General features: G+C 43.1%; 1 protein-coding gene across 3 annotated transcripts in view; it reads right to left on the reverse strand.

Annotated features, from left to right (window-relative positions):
- Window positions 1-484: 484 nt before the first annotated feature.
- SEC11A (SEC11 homolog A, signal peptidase complex subunit) overlaps window positions 485-22,241 on the reverse strand; it is a 29,074-nt gene continuing 7,317 nt past the window's right edge. The window contains exons 2-7 of one of the 3 annotated variants that reach the window (XR_006740121.1): window positions 20,255-20,364; window positions 14,268-14,417; window positions 10,903-11,022; window positions 9,994-10,031; window positions 1,980-2,037; window positions 485-982 (exon numbers count right to left, since the gene is read on the reverse strand). Coding sequence is in view for 2 of the 3 variants with exons in the window: in XM_036415665.2 (XP_036271558.1) it covers window positions 932-982; window positions 1,980-2,037; window positions 10,903-11,022; window positions 14,268-14,417; window positions 20,255-20,364 (489 nt within the window). In the remaining variant the exon portion in view is untranslated. The remainder of the gene's footprint in view (window positions 983-1,979; window positions 2,038-9,993; window positions 10,032-10,902; window positions 11,023-14,267; window positions 14,418-20,254; window positions 20,365-22,241) is intronic. The other 2 variants (XM_036415665.2, XM_036415666.2) reach the window with 2 other exon arrangements.

Here is a 22,241-nt window from a genome sequence, read left to right on the forward strand (position 1 = left end):
GATGGATGATTCTCTCTCATCGATATTTCTAGCTCTCTATCCCTCACCCTTCCTCTCTGTAAAAAAAAATCAATAAAATGTAATAAATAAATAAAGGAGACATGCTTGCCCTCCATCACCTCTCTCCTCCCTCCTCCCTCCTCCCGTCAGACAGGGCTGCAAATGTGTCCAGCGTGGGAAAGGTTAGGAGTCTGCAGCAGAGTGAGACTTTTCTGGACCTCTAAGCAGCACTAGCTGGGTTTATTCTGTGACTAAGAGACTCCCCGTGGACGTCAGTGGCCGCTCTGACATCACAAAAACAAAAAGAAACACGACGAACAAAGAAACAGTCGGCAGGGTGAGGACAATCTTCAGGGCGCAAGGAGCGGTCACGTGGCAGCCGTTATCTCCCCGGGGGTCGCCGGGGCCCAGCGCTGAAAGGCAAACTGCGGAGGAAAGCTCGCCCTTGTGACAAACACAAGCCAGGGGATAAAGACAGGGTTCGATATGCAAAGTCTTTTATTGAACATTTTAAAACGTTAAAACTTCCGACCGCCTCAGGATGCGCCATTCCCATTAGCGGGAGGAAACGGTGGCTTCCCAACTCTGTAGGCACTTTAAAAGCGAAGCTTGGCTTCGAAATACAAACACTGGGGGCTTTGGCTCAACCTTTTAATATAAAAAACCCACGGGGTGTACAAAAATGCGGAAGTGGGACAATGACAGCGTGGGAGATCCTGTGAGTGACAGTCCCCTGGAGAGCGTGCGCCCGGCGGGGCGGGGCGCGGACGGACACCGGCCCAGACAGACCCTGGGAGGGGACAGGAACGAATGCAAACCGGGAGGGGCGGCCTGCGCCAGCGCCCCTCCACCAGCCACAGACCGACATCTACTGCGAACACCAGGAACACAACGTACGGCACCTCCCCGGAGCGGCGAGGCGGCTGGCTTCTCACTCCCGATGGACCAGCACGAAGAGGCCCAGCAGGAAGAGGACTGCGTACTGGGAGGGAGAGAGAGAGAGAGAGAGAGAGAGAGAGAGAGAGAGAGAGAGAGAGAGAGAGAGAGAGAGAGAGAGACAGCCAGTCAGGGCAGCCTTACAGGTTCCTGGTCCTCAACAAATACACTTTTGTGACCAGACTATAACATTCACTATCCAATTAGTCTTCTTTTTCTAATTTATTTTTTAAAATATATTTTATTGATTTTTTTTTTTACAGACAGGAAGGGAGATGGATTGAGAGCTAGAAACATCGCTGAGAGAGAATCATCCATCAGCTGCCTCCTGCACGCCCCCCCCCCTCCCACTGGGGATGTGCCCGCAACCAAGGTACATGCCCTGGACCGGAATCGAACCCGGGACCTTTCAGTCCACAGGCCGAAGCTCTATCCACTGAGCCAAACCGGTTCTGGCTTTTTCTTCTTCTTTTTTTTAAAAAAATGTATTAATTTGGGAATATCGGGGGCCAAGCGGATCCCACCTCTAGGGGGATGACTACACCCCGCTCTGGCCTTGCCATCCCTTTTATTGAGGTTATGGGACACACCCATATCCTTCAGGCAGGAATTCCGATACTGGCCAATCAGCAGAAATTTATATAAGACTAACAGGTTAGTATTCTCTTTTAAGGGTAATCCATTTAATAGTGCCCAAAATGGAGCAAAAGATCACATATTTAATGAGTCATAAAGTATAGGTAGGATTTTTTTTTTTTAAGTTTTTATTGCTGAAAGTATTACGGACTTCCCCGTTTCCCCCCATGGACCTCCCCCAGCCGGCCCTTGTCCCCCTCCCTCCCAGGTGGTATTCACCCCCTTATTGTCCATGTCCCTGGGTTATGCATTCAAGGTCATTGGCTGATCTCTTCCCACCTGCCCTCCCTCCCCTGCCTTCCCTCTGAGGTTTGACCATCTGTCCGATGCTTCTCTATCTCTAACGAACAACAAAAAAAATCCAAAAAGCAGAAATAGATCCAGAGACATAAAGTAAGGGATCTTACCTTAAATTTAGGATAGTCGTTCATGAGGATTGTCACAATCCCAATATAAGGAACAAATCTACACAAAGAAACAAACAAAAAAAATGACGGTCACAGAGATTCCTATAATATGTAGTTACCATCTACTGAGCATTCTCAGTGTCTTCCACAGAAAATTAAGTGTCAGTTCGCGAAGTCCGTTTGTATATACCATCATCCTATAGATCCTTTCAGCAGCCCGGTGACAGGGAAGTGAGGGACATTGCCACAATATAGATGAGGAAACAGGTGCTCGGACCCATGGCACGTTGTTACTGCTCAGTACAACCAGTACCGGATCCGCATCTTAGACATCTATTTGGCGATTCTCATTATACCTGCTGACTCAGTGCTGGGGACTGGGTTGTCCTTATAATAAGGTGACCAGACTTCCCGATTTAAAAAAACACATTATTTTATTGATTTTGTACAGAGAGTTAGGGAGAGAGATAGTTAGAAACATCGATGAGAGAGAGTCATCGGTCAGTTGCCTCTTGCACTCTCCCTACTGAGGATATGCCCGCAACGAAGGTACATGCACTTGACCGGAATCGAACCTGGGACCCTTCAGTCCCCAAGCTGACGCTCTATCCATTGAGCCAAACCGGTCCGGCAGATGTCCCGATTTTTAACCATTTGTCCCGCGGCGTTTTAAAAACGTCCCGATTTCCAAAAATCGGGACTTTTTATTTTAAAAATATATTTTATTGATTTTTTTTACAGAGAGGAAGGGAGAGGGACAGAGAGCTAGAAACATCGATGAGAGAGAAACATCGACCAGCTGCCTCCTGCACACCCCCTACTGGGGATGTGCCTGCAACCAATGTACATGCCCTTGACTGGAATCGAACCTGGGACCTTTCAGTCCGCAGGCCAACGCTCTACCACTGAGCCACACCGGTTTCAGCCAAAAATCGGGACTTTTTAAAAATGCCGCGGGATGTGGGACAAACTGTAAAAATCGGGACTGTCCCGCCAAAAGCAGGATGTCTGGTCACCTTATTTTATAACCTTCAGGGACTGTCAATCTATTAGTAGTTGGGCAGACAAGGTAAACACAGCCAGAACATGACAAGGTACTTTATGTCAAGTGTCCAAAAAGTGAGTGTAAGAGCCCTATTCCAGTACTTAAGATTTCTTTACCTCCCATTTATTAAACACCTGTAATCTGGCTTTGGCTCTCTTAATCCTGAAACTTTCTAGAACGGTGCAATCACTATAGGCAGCACACTGGTCTCTGCTCCAGTCTTCCTTTATTCTGCAGCATTTGACTCAGATGACCACAAACTTGCTGGGCAAGTTGATGTTTCTTTTTCTTTTTTTTTTTAAAAAAAATATTTTTTAATGGATTTTAAAGAGGAAGGGAGAGGGAGAGAGAGAAACATCAATGATGAGAGAGAAAATCATTAGTTTGCTGCTTCCTGCACGCCCCCACTGGTGATCCAGCCTGAAACGCAGGCATGTGCCCTTGGCCGAAATTGAACCTGGGACCCTTCAGTCCGCAGGCTGACGCTCTATCCATTGAGCCACAACATCTGAGCAAGTTGATGTTTCTTTCTTTTTTTCTTTTCTTTTTTAAAAAATCTATTTTATTGATATTTTACAGAGAGGAAGAGAGAGGGATAGAGAGTTAGAAACATCGATGAGAGAGAATCATCGATTAGCTGCCTTTTGCACACCCCCTACTGGGGATGTGCTCACAACCAAGGTACATGCCCTTGACTGGAATCGAACCCGGGACCTTTCAGTCCATAGGCCAACGCTCTATCCACTGAGCCAAACCCCTCTTGGCGCAAGTTGATGTTTCTTAAAACACCTTCATGAAAGCAACAGCTTTCCGTAAAGATAAATCACCTAATTGAAGAATGTAAAGGCAAATGCCTAATGGTACAATGCAGATTTAAAGCAATAAAAGCATCTGCGATTTCTATGAAGACAGGCTCAGGCTGCTAATTCCGATCCGATGATCAGCCAGCAACCATTCTCATGGGTAGAGACTTTCGCTGTTACCTGCTTACAATAATACCAATGCTGTAGCTGAAACCGGTTTGGCTCATCGGTAGAGCGTCGGTCTGTGGACTGAAAGGTCCCGGGTTCGATTCCGGTCAAGGGCATGTACCTTGGTTGTGAGCATATACCCAGTAGGGGGTGTGCAAGAGGCAGCTGGTCGATGTTTCTCTCTCATCGATGTTTCTGGCTCTCTATCTCTCTCCCTTCTTCTCTGTAAGAAAATCAATAAAATATATTTAAAAAACCGATGCTCTATACGTACAACCAATGGACATAAAACTCTGGGGAGGGAGGAAAGGGGGCAAAAAAAAATAAAAAATCAATAAAATATATTAAAAAAAATAATAATAATACCGATGCTCAAACCGCCACAGCCTTTGGCTCCCAGGAATCATGTAGTCCTGCCTGGGAGTTTTCCACGGACACAGCCCTTCCCCTGAGGCTGGTTTCTCTTTGCCACGCTGAGTGACATGGAAGCACCTTGATCTTCAGGCGTCATGTAACCAAGCCCAAGGTAGCGTCTGACAGGCGGTCCAAAGTCAGACAAAGGGCTTCCTGATCCGTATCGCCATTTCCCTCCGTGGACAGAGACGGCGAAGAGTGCACAATGCTATCAGCAGTCCCTTTCGGTTCCCATCCGATGCGCTTTCTCCCTCCCTGCACAGATAAGTCTGCTAAAGCAGAGCTGGTAAACCCAATGCCACCTGCGGGGCCACCTCCAACGCCGGCCTGCGCCGAGTCACCGTCTAGAAGGCGGGGCGTCAAGACGGGGAAGTCCTGGGTGCTCTGGGGTCAAAGTGCTGCTGACCCCCGGAAGATGAGGAAGAAGAAGGAAGAAGCACTTGCTGAGGTTGTGTCAGAAGACATTCTTATCCCTGGCCAGTTTGGCTCAGTGGTTAGAGCATCGGCCTGCAGACTGAAGGGTCCCGGGTTCGATTCCGGTCAGGGGCATGTACCTTGGTTGAAGGCACATCCCCAGTGGAGGGGTGTGCAGGAGGCAGCTGATCGATGTTTCTCTCTCATCGATGTTTCTGGCTCTCTATCCCTCTCCCTTCCTCTCTGTAAAAAATCAATAAAATATACTTAAAAAAAAGAAGAAGATACTTTTGTCAGATGTTACAAGGGATCTGTATCTGGGAAGTCTGGACTACCATAGCTGACTTAAAAAGGTCACTGTTGCTACCCTAAAATGATCTGTTTCAAGTTAAGTATAGAGTATATTTCAAAAGCCTCATCCATGAAACTGGGTTCAGCCAATAGAGGGCTCAATTACTCTGCTCCTTCCTTATATTTTTATTCCGCTTTTCTTATATATTTTTATTGATTTCAGAGAGGGAGAGGAAAAGAGAGAAACATCAATGATGAGAGAGAATCCCTGATCGGCTGCCTCCTGCACGCCCCCTACTGGGGATTGAGACCACAAGCTGGGCATGTGTCCTTGACCAGAATCAAATCCAGAACCTTTCAGTCCATAGGCTGATGCTCTATCCACTGAGCCACACCTGCTATGGTTATTCCTCTCTTCAATGTCACGATTTCTCTATTCCTTGACCCACCAGTCTTCTCTCTTGCTCCTGTTGTTGCTAATTCTTCTTTGAGTAACAGATCCTCTCGTGGTTTTCAACTCCCTCCCTGAATTTAGGCCGAATCAACCCTACCAAATACCCAGTCGGTTCAATATTAATTTAATTTTCTTTTTTGTTAACACTCACCCAACATATTTTTTTCCAGGATTTTTATATGGAGTGGAAGGAAGGGGGAGAGGAGAGAGAAACATCAACATGAAAGACACATTGATTGGTTGTCTCCTGCACAGGGAGCCAGCCTGCAACCGAGGCACAAGCCCTGGATTGGCATGGAAACCAAGACCCTTCAGTTGGTGGGTCGACACTAACCACTGGGAAAAACTGGCTTGGGCTGGTTTCATTTCCTAAAATTGTTTTTACTACGTTACAACATTACGCTGTGTGAAAGAAGCCAGACATAAAAGCCTGCCTAGTGTAAGATTAAGACTCTGTTTATAAAAATGTCCAGAACAGGCAAACCATAGAGACAGAAAGATTAGTGGTTGCCAGGGGCTTCAGGGAAAAAGGATGGGGAGTGACTGCAAATGAGTGGAGTTTTCCTTCTGGGTGTGGAAACGGTCTGGAATTAGACAGTGGTGATAGCTGTGCACACCTTGTGAATATAACGAAACCCAAGGAACTGTATGCTTTAAAACACATGTGTCAAACACAAGGCCCGCGGGCCAAATCCGTCCCGCCAGGCCTTGCAATGTGGCCCGCACCGCGCTGTCATCACTGCACTCCGCTGCATTTCCATCACAATGACAGTTTAGGACTGTTCAGTAAACCATTCGGCCCTCGATTTAGGCTGGATTTTAGATTTTGGCCCCTTCTCTGATTGAGTTCGACACCCCTACTTTAAAATGATGAATCTTATATCCCAACTAGAAGCCTGATGCACGAAATTCGTGCAGGGGGCTTGTACCTCGCAGCCCTTGCTATCTTGGCCAGCCCTCGCAGCCTTGATATGCATTAAAAACAATATTTTTTTTCAAACAGCTGCCTGCACACTAAAAAAAAAATTAAAAAATTAAAAAACAAACAAACAAACAAGAAAAACCAGCCCTAGCTTTGTCCAGAAGGTTGTCTGGACTATTGTTTTGCTGTTCAGTCTAATTAGCATATTAGCTCTTTATTATTTAGGATATATGGATTATATCTCAATGTTGTTTTTTAAAAAAATATACATTTTATTAATTTTTTACAGAAAGGAAGGGAGAGGGATAGAAAGTCAGAAACATCAGTCAGCTATCTCTTGCACACCCCCTACCAGAGTTGTGCCCGCAATCAAGGTACGTGCCCTTGACCGGAATTGAACCCGGATCCCTTCAGTCCACAGGCTGACCCTCTATCCACTGAGCCACACCGGTTTCGGCTCAATGCTATTTTAAATGTGTTTTATTCTGGGCATTGGGCTTCAGTGTAAAATGTTTTTAGTGGCTGAAACTGGTGTGGCTCAGTGGACAGAGTGTCGGTCTGAGGACTGAAGGGTCCCAGGTTCGATTCCGGTCGGGGGCATGTACATTGGTTGCGTGTACATCCCCGGTAAGAGGTGTGCAGGAGCTAGCTGGTTGATGTTTCTCTCTAATAGATGTTTCTAGCTCTCTGACCCTCTCCCTTTCTCTCTGTAAAAAAAAAAAAAAAAATCAATAGATTAAAAAAATTTTTTTTTTTTAGTGTGCAGGCAGCTGTTTGAAAAAAATATTGTTTTTAATGCATACCGACATTTGTACCACAGGTTACAGTATGATCTGTGAGAAAGCTCTCGCCTCAAGGTCTGGGTACAGTCTGACTTTGAAATATCAGTTTAGGGTTTTATAAACACAATTTCCACAAAAGGAGGTGATATGCCCCCTTACGTGTCAAGGTAAGTGAATTTGTGTAGTTAAGATCCTGTGCCCAGCTGTTCATGCCTCACGGAAAGTTACTTCAGAGAGTACCAGGCTATTTCATTTTATTTTTTATTTTTTATTAAAGCCACAGAGAGGATTAAAGCAACATCTTCAATGTTGGAATTTTAGAAATAACACAGTGTATAGTTTAGGTAGAATGATGCATCTTTTACGCAAACAGAGGCCCAAGTGAGGAGACAGAACTGCATTAAGCACCTAATGATGAAGACCCAGATGAAGGAACACTGTCACACTTGCAGGAGTACAAATAAAACACTGTGGCAACATTTATCAAAAGCCTTATGCATTGCCTCTGAGAATTGACTGTGAAGAAACGACTGGGCAGAAGCACTGAAATATAGGTAACAGGATGCTCATCCTAACATTGTTCATCATTTTAAAAAATGGGGAATAAGCCGAAACCGGTGTGGCTCAGTGGATAGAGTGTCGGCCTGTGGATCGAAAGGTCTTGGATTCAATTCCGGTCAAGGGCATGTACCTTGGTTGTGGGCACATCCCCAGTAGGAGGTGTGCAGGAGGCAGCTGATTGATGTTTCTCTCTCATCGATGTTTCTAACTCTATATCCCTCTCTCTTCCTCTCTGTAAAGAATAATAATAATTTTTAAAAAATGGGGAATAAAATCAAAGTGTCTAACAGCAGGAGACTGTCTAACTAAAAATGTGGTCTAGCCCTGGGCGGTGTGGCTCACTGGATAGAGTGTTGGCCTACAGACTGAAGGGTTCTGCATTTGATTCCGGCCAAGGGCATGTGCCTGGGTTGCGGGTGTGTCCCCAGTAGGAGGTGTGCAGGAGGCAGCTGATCAATGTTTCTCTCTCATCAATGTTTCTAACTCTCTATCTTTTTCCCTTCCTCTCTGTAAAAAATCAATAAAATACATTTCAAAAATAAGTAAATAAAGTAGTCTATCCACACAGAGGAAAAGCATACAGCTTTGAAAATGATGACATGGAAATTAATTTTTATTTGTAAAGAGACTGGTAACTCTGGGGGATGAAAAAAGCTTATAAACTGTGACCATTCTTTCCCTGTACACAAATTATTTTCTGTATGCACCCCAATCCACCCACCCAAACAACTAAGATTTACATCTTTATACATACAGGCTAAAAATATATATACCCAAAAGTTAAAAAATCTATGGAGGGGGAGCAGAAAAGCGACTTTGCTTTTTGATGACTATTTTCTCCTCATGGTTCTGCATGAATCTGTACATTTCTAATTAAAGTAAAAACAAAAAGACTCGAACAGGTTGATGAGTGTGAATAACCGTAATAGCAGCATCTTGGGAGCAGAGAGAGACGGGGGCAATGATTTCTCAGGAACACGATGATCGTATTTGATGGTAAAGGTACATCTGGCCCTCCATGGGGAATGAAGCTCCTGGAACTGGGGCATGCGCAGAAAGCCCCCAGCACCGCAGTGCACAAAGCACGTGGTGGTGCTTCTTTTTAAAAAAATATATTTTATTGATTTTTTACAGAGAGGAAGGGAGAGAGATAGTGTGTTAGAAACATCGATGAGAGAGAAACATCGACCACCTACCTCCTGCACACCTCTCACTGGGGATGTGCCTGCAACCAAGGCACATGCCCTTGTCCGGAATCGAACCCGGGACCCTTGAGTCCACAGGCCGATGCTCTATCCACTGAGCCAAACCGGTTTCGACATACGGTGCTTATTCTGATCAGATCTCTCTTCCCCACACCGAGCCACCTCATGCTGTCCCTGTGGCAGCTATCACCTCACAACTCGCACTCAATTCTCTGTGGGACCCGAGCCCCTCAGTGTGGTGGCCTGTTCGACAGAGCGGCCGTTTTCAACCGGTGTGCTGCGAGAATTTTAAAAACATGCAATCCCGACTGTTTGGTCAGAAGCACTGGCCTCTTTGTGTTTAGATTGTCAAAATGAAAACAGGCGATTCATTCCTTGCGAATGAGTCAAAATTATACCCCCCTTTTTTTTTTTTGTCAGATCGGCAAGAAATACGATGCACTTTTTGGTGTGCCGCAGAGTTCTACTGATTGATTTGTGTGCTATGAGGTGGAAAGGGTTGAAAACTGCTGCCCGACCTTCCACTGAGTTCACACTGGCCGTCCCAGGTGTCCATACCGGCCGTCCCAGGTGTTCACACTGCCAGTCCCAGGTGAGAGAAGCGGGTGCTCTCACAGTGGTCAGAGTGTGACGTGGCATCTGAACACTGAGAGCCAGCAGCTCCCCACGCCAGAGCGGTTATGCCTGTAATTCTGTTTGCAATGGTTAAGAAAGTGGGCGCTGAGGTCATCCGGCCACTTACCACCAGTGTGACCTCAGATAAGCAACTTCACTGACCCATGTTTCCTCATCTACAGAATGGCAATGTTAGGGTTGTTCTGAGGTTAAATACTTGCAAAGCACTTAGAATGAATCGCTGGTGCGGAGTAAGCCCTAATGAATGTCAGTTATTGTTAATGTTATTAAAAACACGAAGGTGGTTACAACCCCGTACTTCCTCGTACCAATCACTTACAATTCCTGTCCTCCACTGATTTGTGCTCCTGTTAAAAGCTGAAATAAACAGGCTTAATATAACTTTTCAGTCTCATTGGACCTCAACAATTTCAAGACCAGGAAGAAAACAGTATGGTTTTCAATGAGGATGAACACGTTAATTTGGATGAATGCATCAAGTTGCTGATTCAGTAAATACTTAAGAAATGTAAGTTTCATGAAGTGGGATTAAAACTGCTGGGATCCCCAAATGGTGGGTGGAGTTATGACGTTACTGGCATCTGCCACAGAGACATCCCCAAGACATGGAACCACCAATCAGCGCGTGCTGAAGGCCCGGGAGCCCGCCCCTTCCTGTTCCGCCCTGGGTCCAACCCTTTCCTGTTCCTCCCCTCAAAAGGCTCACGTGCTGCTCTCTCCATCTCCATCTGTGGAGGCAGCCCGGCTGGGTCCCCTCTCCTCTCCCCACTCCTTCAATTCTGATTTCTCTACCTCCGTAATGAGTCCCGCCCATTACTGGGGAATAAACTTTAACATGAAAGCAAACAAACAACAAACAAACAAACAAACCAACAAACCAACAAAACACTGCTGGGATCCCCAGAGACCAGCGGAATACAAACATTAGAGTCCATGGGTTGCCCAATAACGTTTCTTGATTGGAGTAAACAAATGAATTTTTGACACAGTCACTCCAATTCGTCATCTCATCGCTAATGTTCTATTCTTTTACATCCCCCCATTCCCGCCCCTCGGGAGCGTATACCTGAAGCTTTAAGTGCATTTAAGAAGTCTACCTTTTCAGAGGATACGAGGTGATCTGTAAGAACCAGGACGTTATGTCAACTGGGTAGGATCAGCGATGCGATGGAGGGGGCCGAGTTTAAAGAGACATGCGGAACTCAGCAAGGGCTCCATCTATACTTACCCCCTCGCTCTGCCCACAACATCTTTTTTCTCTAGCCAATGTTGTCCTTGTTTATAGAGGCCCCGGTCGTCAACCGCGTTATTGTCTCCTTTGGTCAAAAACTTGATATTTCCGTTTTGCCTTAAAAGAATAAGAGAAAACCAAGTCATCAAATAGCTTGATGCCATTTCAAAGCGTAAAATTTGCTCTGGTTATCCAAAAATTCCTGTGGCACGGTGGTATGTTAATCACCATTCCCAAGATGAAAAAGAATTGTTTATTTAGCTAAAAGGAATTTTATAGCCGTGTAGTTTATCATTCGGAAAAACTGGAAACGAGCTAAATGTTTAACATTCAGGAGTTGAAATACTAAGCAAGCATTAAGGACAATGTTACAGAAGATGAATGCATTGAAGATCATACAAACTGTATTAAGTGAAGAAAAGATTATAAAGCAGTATGTGCAGAATAATCTCATTTTTATATTAAAACAAAGACAAACTACCAATTTTTTTTTTTTTAAAATACACAGAGCAAAGGAACACATTAAACTACCCTAGAGGCAAAACGAAGGTTATGTGAAACTACAGAATGACGCAACTTCTTAACAAATAAATTGCAAAGAACAAAATGTTGGAAAAGGAATTTACATATTAAATAAAAGACACTATAAGCCATATCAACCAATATCAACTGAGGACCTTTATCTGAATCTGGATTCAAACTGTTAAAAAAAAGCTCACTGATTATATAGTTCATAAATATTCGCTAAAATATTTACTTATGACATGACGTGATATCTATGATCAAAATAATACATGCAGGATAGGGGGGAAGTATTAGTATAGGTGGGACAGAATTAGCCATAGATTAGTAATTATTGGGCCCTAGCTGGTTCGGCTTAGTGGGTAAGAGTCCTGGGTTTGATTCAAGCCAAGGGCACATGCCCAGGTTGCGGGCTCGATTCCTACTAGGGGGTGTGCAGGAAGCAGTCAATCAATGATTCTCTTTCATCATCAATGTTTCTCTCTCTCCCTCTTCCTTCCTCTTTGATATCAATAAAACTATATTTAAAAAAAATAATTATTGGGACTGGGTGACGGGCTTTTGGGAGTTCACTGTACTGTATTGTCTACTTTTATTCATGTTAGAAATTCTCCATATTTAAAAAAAAAGGAGCAAAAATAACAGTATCTTAATCAGAAAGTTATTAGTTTAATTCTTTTTTTTTTTTTTAACATATTTTATTGATTTTTTTCAGAGAGGAAGGGAGAGAGATAGAGAGCTAGAAACGTCGATGAGAGAGAAACATCGACCAGCTGCCTCCTGCACACCCCCTACTGAGGATGTGCCCGCAACCAATGTACATGCCCTTGACCGGAATCGAACCTGGGACCCTTCAGTCCGCAGGCCGACGCTCTACCACTGAGCCAAACAGGCTTCGGCTAGTTTAATTCTTCTAAAGAACTATGTGGGCCTGGCCGGTGTGGCTCAATTGTTGAGCACTGACCTATGACCAGGAGATCATGGTTTGATCCCCAGTAAGGGGCCTGCAGGAGGCAGCCAATCAATGATTCTCTCTCATCATTGATGTTTCTCTCTCTCCCAATCTCCCTTTCTCTCTGAAATCAATAAAAACATATTAAAATAAAATAAAGAATCATGAGGTTTCTAGTAACTTGACATTTTAACTGAAAGCAAAGTACATTTTACAGTTGATAAAAAACATTTTAAAATTAGTTCAAGCCCTGACCGGTTTGGCGAGTGTCGGCCTTTGAACTGAAGGGTCCCAGGTTCGATTCCAGACAAGGGCATGTACCTTGGTTGCGGGCACATCCCCAGTAGAGGGTATGCAGGAGGCAGCTGACTGATGTTTCTCTCTCATCAATGTTTCTAATTCTCTCTCCCTCTCCCTTACTCCCTGAAAAATAAATCAATAAAATACATTTAAAACAAATGAGTTAAAGTGAGTCTGGGTTAGCCATCCTACTAGAAAGAGGAAAATTAGCTCCAGACTCCCACTGACTAGTCTTCACTGAGATGCTAAGCCAGGAACTGGCTCACTAGACACTACATCTGCAGATGAGACTAAATTGGAAGGCGTTGCAAACACCAAAAAGGTGCAAACAGTCACATTAAAAATGAGGTTCCAATGAGAAAAAATGCAAATGTATGCAGAGAAAAATAATGTGCAGCTGACAACTCTGTAAAGGAAAGAGCGTCTGAAAAATGCTGGAGGGGAAAAGAGGGCAGGTGCAAAGGGGGGGAGGGTGCTACAAGCGTGGATGCCAGGAGCCATGGGAAGCGAGTCAATTCAACCACGAAGATAGCAACGACAGAGAGGCAGAAAAGTAAAACCAAATAGGAGCTGAAACTGGTTTGGCTCAGTGGATAGAGCATCAGCCTACAGACTGGGAGGTCCCAGGTTCGATTCCGGTCAAGGGCATGTACCTTGCTTGCGGGCACATCCCCAGTAGGGTGTCTGCAGAAGGCAGCTGATCAACGTTTCTCTCTCATCGATGTTTCTATCTCTCTATCCCTCTCTCTTCCTCTCTGTAAAAAGATCAATAAAAAAAAAAATTATATACATATATATATGTGTGTGTGTGTGTGTGTGTGTGTGTGTATATATATATATATATATATATATATATATATATATATATATATATAAAGTGAAAACTGTATTCCTCTATCCCCTCCGAGGCTCAGGGACCGTTCCTGTGACATTATAAGAACTGATCATAAAGGGGAGGAGTGTTAGGCAAGCCGATTTCTGGGGCTTGCTGTGACCGAGCCATTGTAAGCAAGTTGCTCATCGTGACCACCAGGCCCCTATCATCTGAAAGGAACGCTCTGATGCAGACAAATAGGCCCATTAAGTTGTTTACTGCTTTGGAATACACAGGGCTGCTGATCTGGTTGGGAACCAAGAAAAACCTCCAGGGAAACAAATGAGTTAATAACCAACAATTTCGTTTTCTAATATTCACCAAGCCTTCGGACATTCATAAAAATAAATGGAAAGAAGGACCAAGGCCGAAACAGGTTTGGCTCAGTGGATAGGGCGTCGGCCTGCGGACTGAAGGGTCCTGGGTTCGATTTCGGACAAGGGCGTGTGCCTTGGTTGTGGGCACATCCCCAGTAGGGGGTGTGCAGGAGGCAGCTGATCGATGATTCTCTCTCATCGATGATTCTGGCTCTCTGTCCCTCTCTCTTCCTCTCTGTGAAAAATCAATAAAATATATTTAAAAAAAAGAAAAGAAAGAAGGACCAAGGAGTTTCCATTCCACCCATGTTTTAACCTTTGGGCTATCCACATTAAATACCGCAAACAGCAAAACATAAAGCTATTTTGAAACAAAGAATACACAGGTTGCACATACTTTTCATGAATCTTTAAGACCCGGTGAACTATAGGGATCTCTCTTCCTTCTATTCTAAAAACGACGATTTCTCCCACTCGTATGGGATCCTCAACTCGATTTGTCAGAAAGAGAAGGTCTCCTCTATGAAACGCAGGTTCCATGCTGCCACTGGGAGGGACAGAGAAAAGCTGAGGTTCAATTTACTTTCAAAATTAGATAGTCAACAAAATAATCTCAAGTATCACCTTGGAAATATACTCAATACCTTAACAAGTATATTGACAACATAAATGCATATCGTTCTGAAAATATGGTTTCCCCAAAACTGGTTTGGCTCAGTGGACAGAGCGTCGGCCTGTGGACTGAAAGGTCCCAGGTTTGACTCCGGTCAAGGGCATGTATCTTGGTTGCGAGCACACCCCCAGTGGGGGGTGTGCAGGAAGCAGCTGATTGATGATTCTTTCTCATCAATGTTTCTAACTCTCTATCCCTCTCTCTTTCTCTCTGTAAAAAAATCAATAAAATACGCGGAGACCGGTTTGGCTCAATGGATAGAGCGTCGGCTTGGGGACTGAAGGGTCCAGGGTTCCATTCCGGTCAAGGGCATGTACCTTTGTTGCCGGCATATCCCCAGTAGGGGGTGTGCAAGAGGTAGCTGATCGATGACTCTCTCTCATTGATGTTTCTACTCTCTATCTCTCCCCCTTCCTCTCTGTACAAAATCAATAAAATAAAATAAAAATCAATAAAATATATTAAAAAAAATATATGGTTTTCTCAGGCTAAGGAGTTATATTAAAAATTTCTTTAGTTGGCCAAAACCGGTTTGGCTCAGCGGTGGAGCGTCGGCCTGCGGACTGGAGGGTCCCAGGTTCGATTCTGGTCAAGGGCACGTACATTGGTTGCGGGCACATCCCCGGTGGGGGGTGTGCAGGAGGCAGCTGGTCGATGTTTCTCTCTCATCGACCTTTCTGGCTCTCTATCTCTCTCCCTTCCTCTCTGTAGGAAATCAATAAAATATATTAAAAAAAATTTTCTTTAGTTGTTAGCATTTATTAACTACCGTATTTTCCGGCGTATAAGACGACTCCCTAATTTTACAGTTAAAACATAGGTTTAGGCCTATATTTGCTGTATAAGACTACCCCCCACTTCAAAGACAAGACTTACTTTGCCGTCAAGATCTGCAGGTAATTTTTGTGCAATTTTGGTCTTTTGCCCCCGATTTTTGGTTGACTTTTTCTCGTTTCAAAAGTCGTGTTATACGCTGGAAAATACGGTACTCCTATTTCAAGCATTACTATTCAAAGGAGATGAAATCTTTGAAAAGGGCAATGCTACGGATTCTTTAACCTTTTAAAATTTCAAGTGACTAACAGAATGAACTTTATAATCACTGCTCTTATCCTTCCTTCTTCTGAAAACAATAAACATATTCAAATATTCAAATGAGAGCTAGGTCATCCTCTCCTGCCATTTATGAAGTTACAGACCAAGATGACCTTATGATTTCAAACCACGAAGAAGGAAGAAGAGCTCAAGTCAGAGAACAGTCAGTTACCAAGATAATGCCTGTGGTATCAACTTATTTATTTTAAAAAAAAAAAAAAAACCAAGAGAGAAAACCAAGGACAAGAGAAGAGATTTTTTGCCTAAGAATTTCAGAAATGAGCAAAGCATTCAATTCCATGATAATCAGCGAGGACAAACTTCTCCTCTCTCTCTCCTGTTCTACCCTATACCAAGTCCTTCAAAGGTCCTAAGAGCTGAAACTGGTGTGGCTCAGTGGATAGAGCCGTGGCCTGCAGACTTAAAGGTCCCAGGTTCGATTCCGGTCAAGGGCATGTATCTTGGTTGTGGGCACATCCCCAGTAGGGGGTGTGCAAGAGGCAGCTGGTCAATGATTCTCATTGATGTTTCTAATTCTCTATCCCTCTCTCTTCCTCTCTGTAAAAAAAAATAATAATAAATATATATATATATATATATATATGTCCTAAAATACGTGCACTCACTAAGGAACCTTTTCTTTCTATGAGGAAGAAGGCAATCAGTATTATTTTCGGAAACTCAAGCTCTAGTTTGCCATCATAATAATAGATTTAGTAAGAAGAAAATGGATATAGAGGGGATAAAAATCAAGCCAGTCTTTCTGTCTGAAGACTCTGGACTCTCTACAGAAGGAGACAGACTGAGGCTTAGGGAGGTATACATCAAGGAAATAATAAAGGAGAGATATGAAACAAGTGAGTCCAACGAAATCCACTCTCACTGTGCCAAACTGCCTCTGAGCAACTCTACAATTTTAAGCAGGAAGTATTGTAATAATATTTGCATGTAAGAACCATCACTTCAGAAGCTTTGGATATACACAAGTCATTCAAATATTTATTGAAATAATTAGAATCGACGAGAAGGTAGAAAAGGAAACCAGTTGTCCAGGCTATTACTTATAATGGAACATTTTGCAAATATTAAAAGTTTTATTTAGCCCTGCTAGTTTGGCTCAATGGATAGAGCGTCAGTCTGCGGACTGAAAGGTCCCAGGTTTGATTCCGGCTAAGGGCAAATGCCTGGGATGCAGACTACTTTATTCCCAGTAGAAGGTGTGCAAGAGGTAGCCAATCAATGATTCTCTCATCGTTGATGTTTCTGTCCCCCTCTCCCTCTCTAAAATCAATAATATGTATTTTCTTTTTTAAAAATATTTTTATTGATTTTTTACAGAGAGGAAGAGAGAGGGATAGAGAGCTAGAAACATCGATGAGAGAAAATAATCAACCAGCTGCCTCTTGCACACTCCCAGTGGTGTGCCCGCACCCAAGGTACATGCCCTTGACCAGAATCGAACCTTGGACACTTGAGTCCGCAGGCCGACGCTCTATCCACTGAGCCAAACCAGTTTTGGCAAAATATATTTTCTTAAAAAAAAAAGTTTTATTTAAAAAACAGACAAAAGAATAAGGATAACAATACAGAGAAAAGGATGTATATACGGAATTACCTCAATTATATAAGAAATAATACATGAAAAAAGAGACCAGAGTGTGAACAATTATATCCCAGAACTATGGGTGACTTAGTTTCATCTACATTTTTGTGTGTGTGTTTTCAATATTTCATATAATGAAAATATACTCACTTTTTTACTGATTAAAAAAGCAGTTTTTTAAAAGGTCACGGCAATAGCCCAGGCTGCTGAGGAGGAAATGATGAGGGCTGGAAACAGAACAGCAGCAGGGGGCCGACTACAAAGGGAAGGACAGAGATCGGGAAAAGAAAGAACTCGATGGCCAACTGGATATGACAGAATGACTCCTAGGTTTCAACGCTGGCAACTGAGTAGATGACAGAGATAGTCACAGAAAAATGAGGAAAAAGGACAGGGTTGTGAGAAAAAATGAACTTCACTTTTCTTTTTTAAAAATATATTTTATTGATTTTCTACAAGAGAGGAAGAGAGAGAGATAGAGAGTTAGAAACATCGATGAGAGAGAATCATTGATCAGCTGCCTCCTGCATACCCCCTACCAGGGATGTGCCCGCAACCAAGGTCCATGCCCTTAACAGGAATCGAACCCGGGACCTTTCAGTCCACAGGCCGGTGCTCTATACACTGAGCCACACCGGCCTTGGCGAACTTCAGTTTTGATTACATGCGGTTTCAGGTGCCAGGTGCAAATATCCAGTGTGAGGTGAAAACAGTCTAGATTAAAGTGACCAGACGTTCCGATTTTTAACAATCTGTCCCGCATCCCGTGGCGTTTTAAAAAAGTCCAGAAGATTTAGAAGATTCTTTCCAAAAATCGGGACTTTTTTTAAAACGCCGTGGGACTCGGGATAAATTGTTAAGAATCGGGACTGTCCCGCCAAAAGTCTGGTCACCTGTCTAGATAGCAGTGAAGAAAGATAGATGAGAAACAGATTTAAAAGTTCAGCTATAGGTGACAATTAAACAGATAAAAGTATGCAGCGAGAGGACCATTAAAGAAAGAAACCAGGCGAAACCGGTTTGGTTCAGTGGATAGAGCTTCGGTCCCAGGTTCCATTCCGGCCAAGGGCATGTACCTTGGTTGCAGGCACATCCCCAGTAGGGGGTGTGCAGGAGGCAGCTGGTCGATGTTTCTCTCTCATCCATGTTTCTAACTCTCTATCCCTCTTCCTTCCTCTTTGTAAAAAATCAATAAAATATATATTTAAAAAAAAAAGAAAGAAAGAAAAGAAACCAGGGTGGCTCAGTTGGTTGAGCATCAACCTGTCCACCGTAAGGTGTGTGTTCAATTCCCAGTCAGGACACAGACCTGGTCTGATCACCGTTTGCGTGTGTTGAGGCAACTTCTCTCTCTTCCTTGCTGTCTAAAATCAATAAAAATATATTCTTAGGTGAGGATTTAAAAAAGAAAAAAAAGGAAGAAAGAAAGAAACCAGGGGAAACTTTTATTTATTTTTATTACATTTATACCAATTTTAGAGAGAGGGGAGAGAAAGAAAAATCGATTAGTTATTCCATTTATTCATTGGATGATTCGCATTATGTGCCTTGATCAGGAATAGAACTCACATCCTTGCTATATTGAGATGATGCTCTAACAGTTGAGCAACCTGGCCAGGGCCAGGGAAAAGGTTTTAAACATTAAATAAATTATTAATAACCTTCTTAATATTATTTGATTAAACTATACTGTTAAACATAAATATCAATCATGAGTAGTTTTATAAGACATTACATATAAACGACTGAAATTTAAAAAAAAATATATTTTATTGATTTTTTACAGAGAGGAAGGGAGAGAGACAGAGAGTTAGAAACATCGATGCGAGAGTCATCGACCAGCTGCCTCCTGCACCCCCCACTGGGAATGTGCCCGCAACCAAGGTACATGCCCTTGACCGAAACCGAACCTGGGACCCCTCAGTCCGCAGGCCAACGCTCTATCCACTGAGCCACACCGGTTTCGGCACGACTGAAATATTTTAAAATTCGCTTCAGCTCTCTAAAGAGCAAAGTTTTTATGTTCTCTGAAACGTCAATTAATAAAATAATAAGTATTTGTCTTTATCTCTAATGGCTTCACAAAGATCCTAAAAGTGGATTCTCAGCCCTGACTGAAAGGTCCCGGGTTCGATTCCGGTCAAAGGCATGTATCTTGGTTGCGGGCACATCCCCGGTGGGGGGTGTGCAGGAGGCAGCTGGTCAATGTTTCTCTCTCATCGATGTTTCTCTCTATCCCTCTCCCTTTCCCTTCCTCTCTGTAAAAAAAAAAGAAAATCAATAAAATATATATAAAAAAATAAAAAAATAAAAAAGAGAAGGCATCAGTATATTCAAGATTCCTGAAATCTATTTAGAAGTGATATTTAAAGGTCAGCAGGAAACATGGAAATAATTAGCGATGCTTCTGCACCGACAATGAGAATATCTTGCAGAAAAACAATTCCTTTGGACATGATACATAATCTAGCAAACTAACAGCTAAATACCAGCTTAATGTATCAAAGTGAAAAGCAAGAAGACAGAAAGCCGAAACCGGTTTGGCTCAGAGGATAGAGCGTCGGCCTGCGGACTGAAAGGCCCCAGGTTCAACTCCGGTCAAGGGCATGTACCTAGGTTGTGGGCACATCCCCAGTGGGGTGTGTGTGTGTGTGTGCAAGAGGCAGCTGATCGATGTTTCTCTCACACATCGATGTTTCTAACTCTCTATCTCTCTCCCTTCCTCTCTTTAAGAAATCAATAAAAAATATTTAAAAAAAAAAGACAGAAGAACTGCAGGAAAATAAAGTACATTGAAACATTTTCTTAAGAGTTGTGCTGAAAACAAAGCTCACATAGTAAATATTTTGTGGAGAGGTCAGGAGCCCTTTGAGAATGTCTGCCAATTTAGAGACAGTTATTTTCTTGTAGGCCCTCTCCCGGGAAGTAGTTTCTAGAGGAATGATACAAGAATTATTCAATGTCTCGATATTTCTCCCCAGCAATGCCATGCCTTGAAAAGGAAAATCATTACCTGAGCACCACTACAATCGGACTTTCACTTCCGGTTATGACCATGAGCCCCTTCCAGATCATTAGTGCCGAGGAGACAATCATTCCAAAATTTAGGACTTGGTAATACAGCTGTAAGGACAAAGGAGAAGAGATTAGATCTATGACGATCCCCTCCCAGGAAAGAGCAGAGAGTAGTATCAATTTAAAGGTTTCAAGTAGCCCTAACCGGTGTGGTTCAGTGGATAGAGCGTCGGTCTGCAGACTGAAAGGTCCCGGGTTCGATTCCGGTCAAGGGCATGTACCTTGGTTGTGGGCACATCCTCAGAGGGGGGTGTGCAGGAGGCAGCTGATCGATGTTTCTCTCTCATCAGTGTTTCTCTCTCCTCTCTTTCTCTCTGTAAAAAATTAATTTGAAAAATATAAAAATAGCTGAAACCGGTTTGGCTCAATGGATAGAGCGTCGGCGTTGGCCTGCGGACTGAAAGGTCCCCGGGTTCGATTCCCATCAAGGGCACGTACTTTGGTTGCGGGCACATCCCCAGTAGGGGGAGTGCAAGAGGCAGCTGATTGATGATTCTCTCATTGATGTTTCTAACTCTCTATTCCACTCTCTTCCTCTCTGTAAAAAATCAATAAAATATATTAAAAAGATGACTTAAAAATATATATATAAAAATAAAGGTTTCAATTAGCCCTATTACAGCAGCTAAAATTCCGAGAATCTTTAAAACACTGTAATAATTACACAATCAGCCTTCTCTCTCATCCCAAGTACCTTGCTCCATTTTGTTGACTAAAATAGGTTACATTTAGGTATATAACTTTTATTCTTTCCAGAACCTTTCCCATAAGTTATTTCATTTGTACTTTCACAATCTTTCAGCTTAAAACCAATCACATTCATGATACATACCAGCCAACAGTGACAAACTGATTCTTTTTTTTATATATATACTTTTTTTTATTGATTTTTTACGGAGAGGAAGGGAGAGAGATAGAGAACTAGAAACGTCAATGAGAGAGAAACATCGACCAGCTGCCTCTTGCACACCCCCTACCGGGGATGTGCCAGCAACCAACGTACAAGCCCTTGACCGGAATCGAACCTGGGACCTTTCAGTCCGCAGACCAATGCTCTATCCACTGAGCCACACCGGTTTCGGCCATATAGGATATTTTCATAGAAGTCAGACTTCCTGCAATTTTAAGCAAAGACAGAAGTGACCATGGAAGCAAAATGTGTCAGAGCTACAAAAGAGCAGTTGACCTGCTCTGGGTGGCATTGCTCAATGGTTAGGGCGCCGGCCTGTGCACCCAAGGGATGTGGTTCAATTCTGGTCAAGGGCACTCAAAGGGCATGTACTAACTGGGCCCGGGTCAGGGTGCGTGTGGAAGGCAAACCAATTGAAGTGTCACATCATTATATGTTCTCCCCCCTTCCCCTTTCCCTTTCCAGCTCTCTAAAAAGAGATATTGGAAAAAATATCTTCACTGGAAAAAATATCTTCACTTCTATGGTGAGGATAAAATAAATAAATAAATAAATAAAATAAACTAGCAGTTGACCTAAAGTCTTATCTTAGGCCCTCAAACTAACAGACTCATAAGCCATAACCCCAATCTCCCTGCCTCCTAACTCTCAGAAGAAGCATAATATCAGTAACACAAGTCTCATTTAAAAAAAAAATCCGTTAAGACTGCTTTATAATCTGACAAATGAAAACGTATCTATTCATTCCACAGGTTACAGTAGCTTCATTCATAATAGCCTCCTATTGGTAAAAACAAACAAACAAACAAATGTCCATCAACAGTGAATACGCTGCAATATTTCCACACACTAGGATACTGTTCAGGAAGAGAAAGAATGAACTAGTGATACGTACAACACAGATGCATCTCAAAAGTAGGATGTTTAGGCCAAGGTGGAGTAACGGGGCCCAGTTAACCTCCCTGAACTAAGCAACTGGACAAAACAGATGAAACAAAGGGTCTCAGAGATTGCA

Source organism: Pipistrellus kuhlii, unplaced genomic scaffold (genome assembly GCF_014108245.1).
Source record: "Pipistrellus kuhlii isolate mPipKuh1 unplaced genomic scaffold, mPipKuh1.p scaffold_m20_p_50, whole genome shotgun sequence".
NCBI classification, from domain to species: domain Eukaryota; kingdom Metazoa; phylum Chordata; class Mammalia; order Chiroptera; family Vespertilionidae; genus Pipistrellus; species Pipistrellus kuhlii.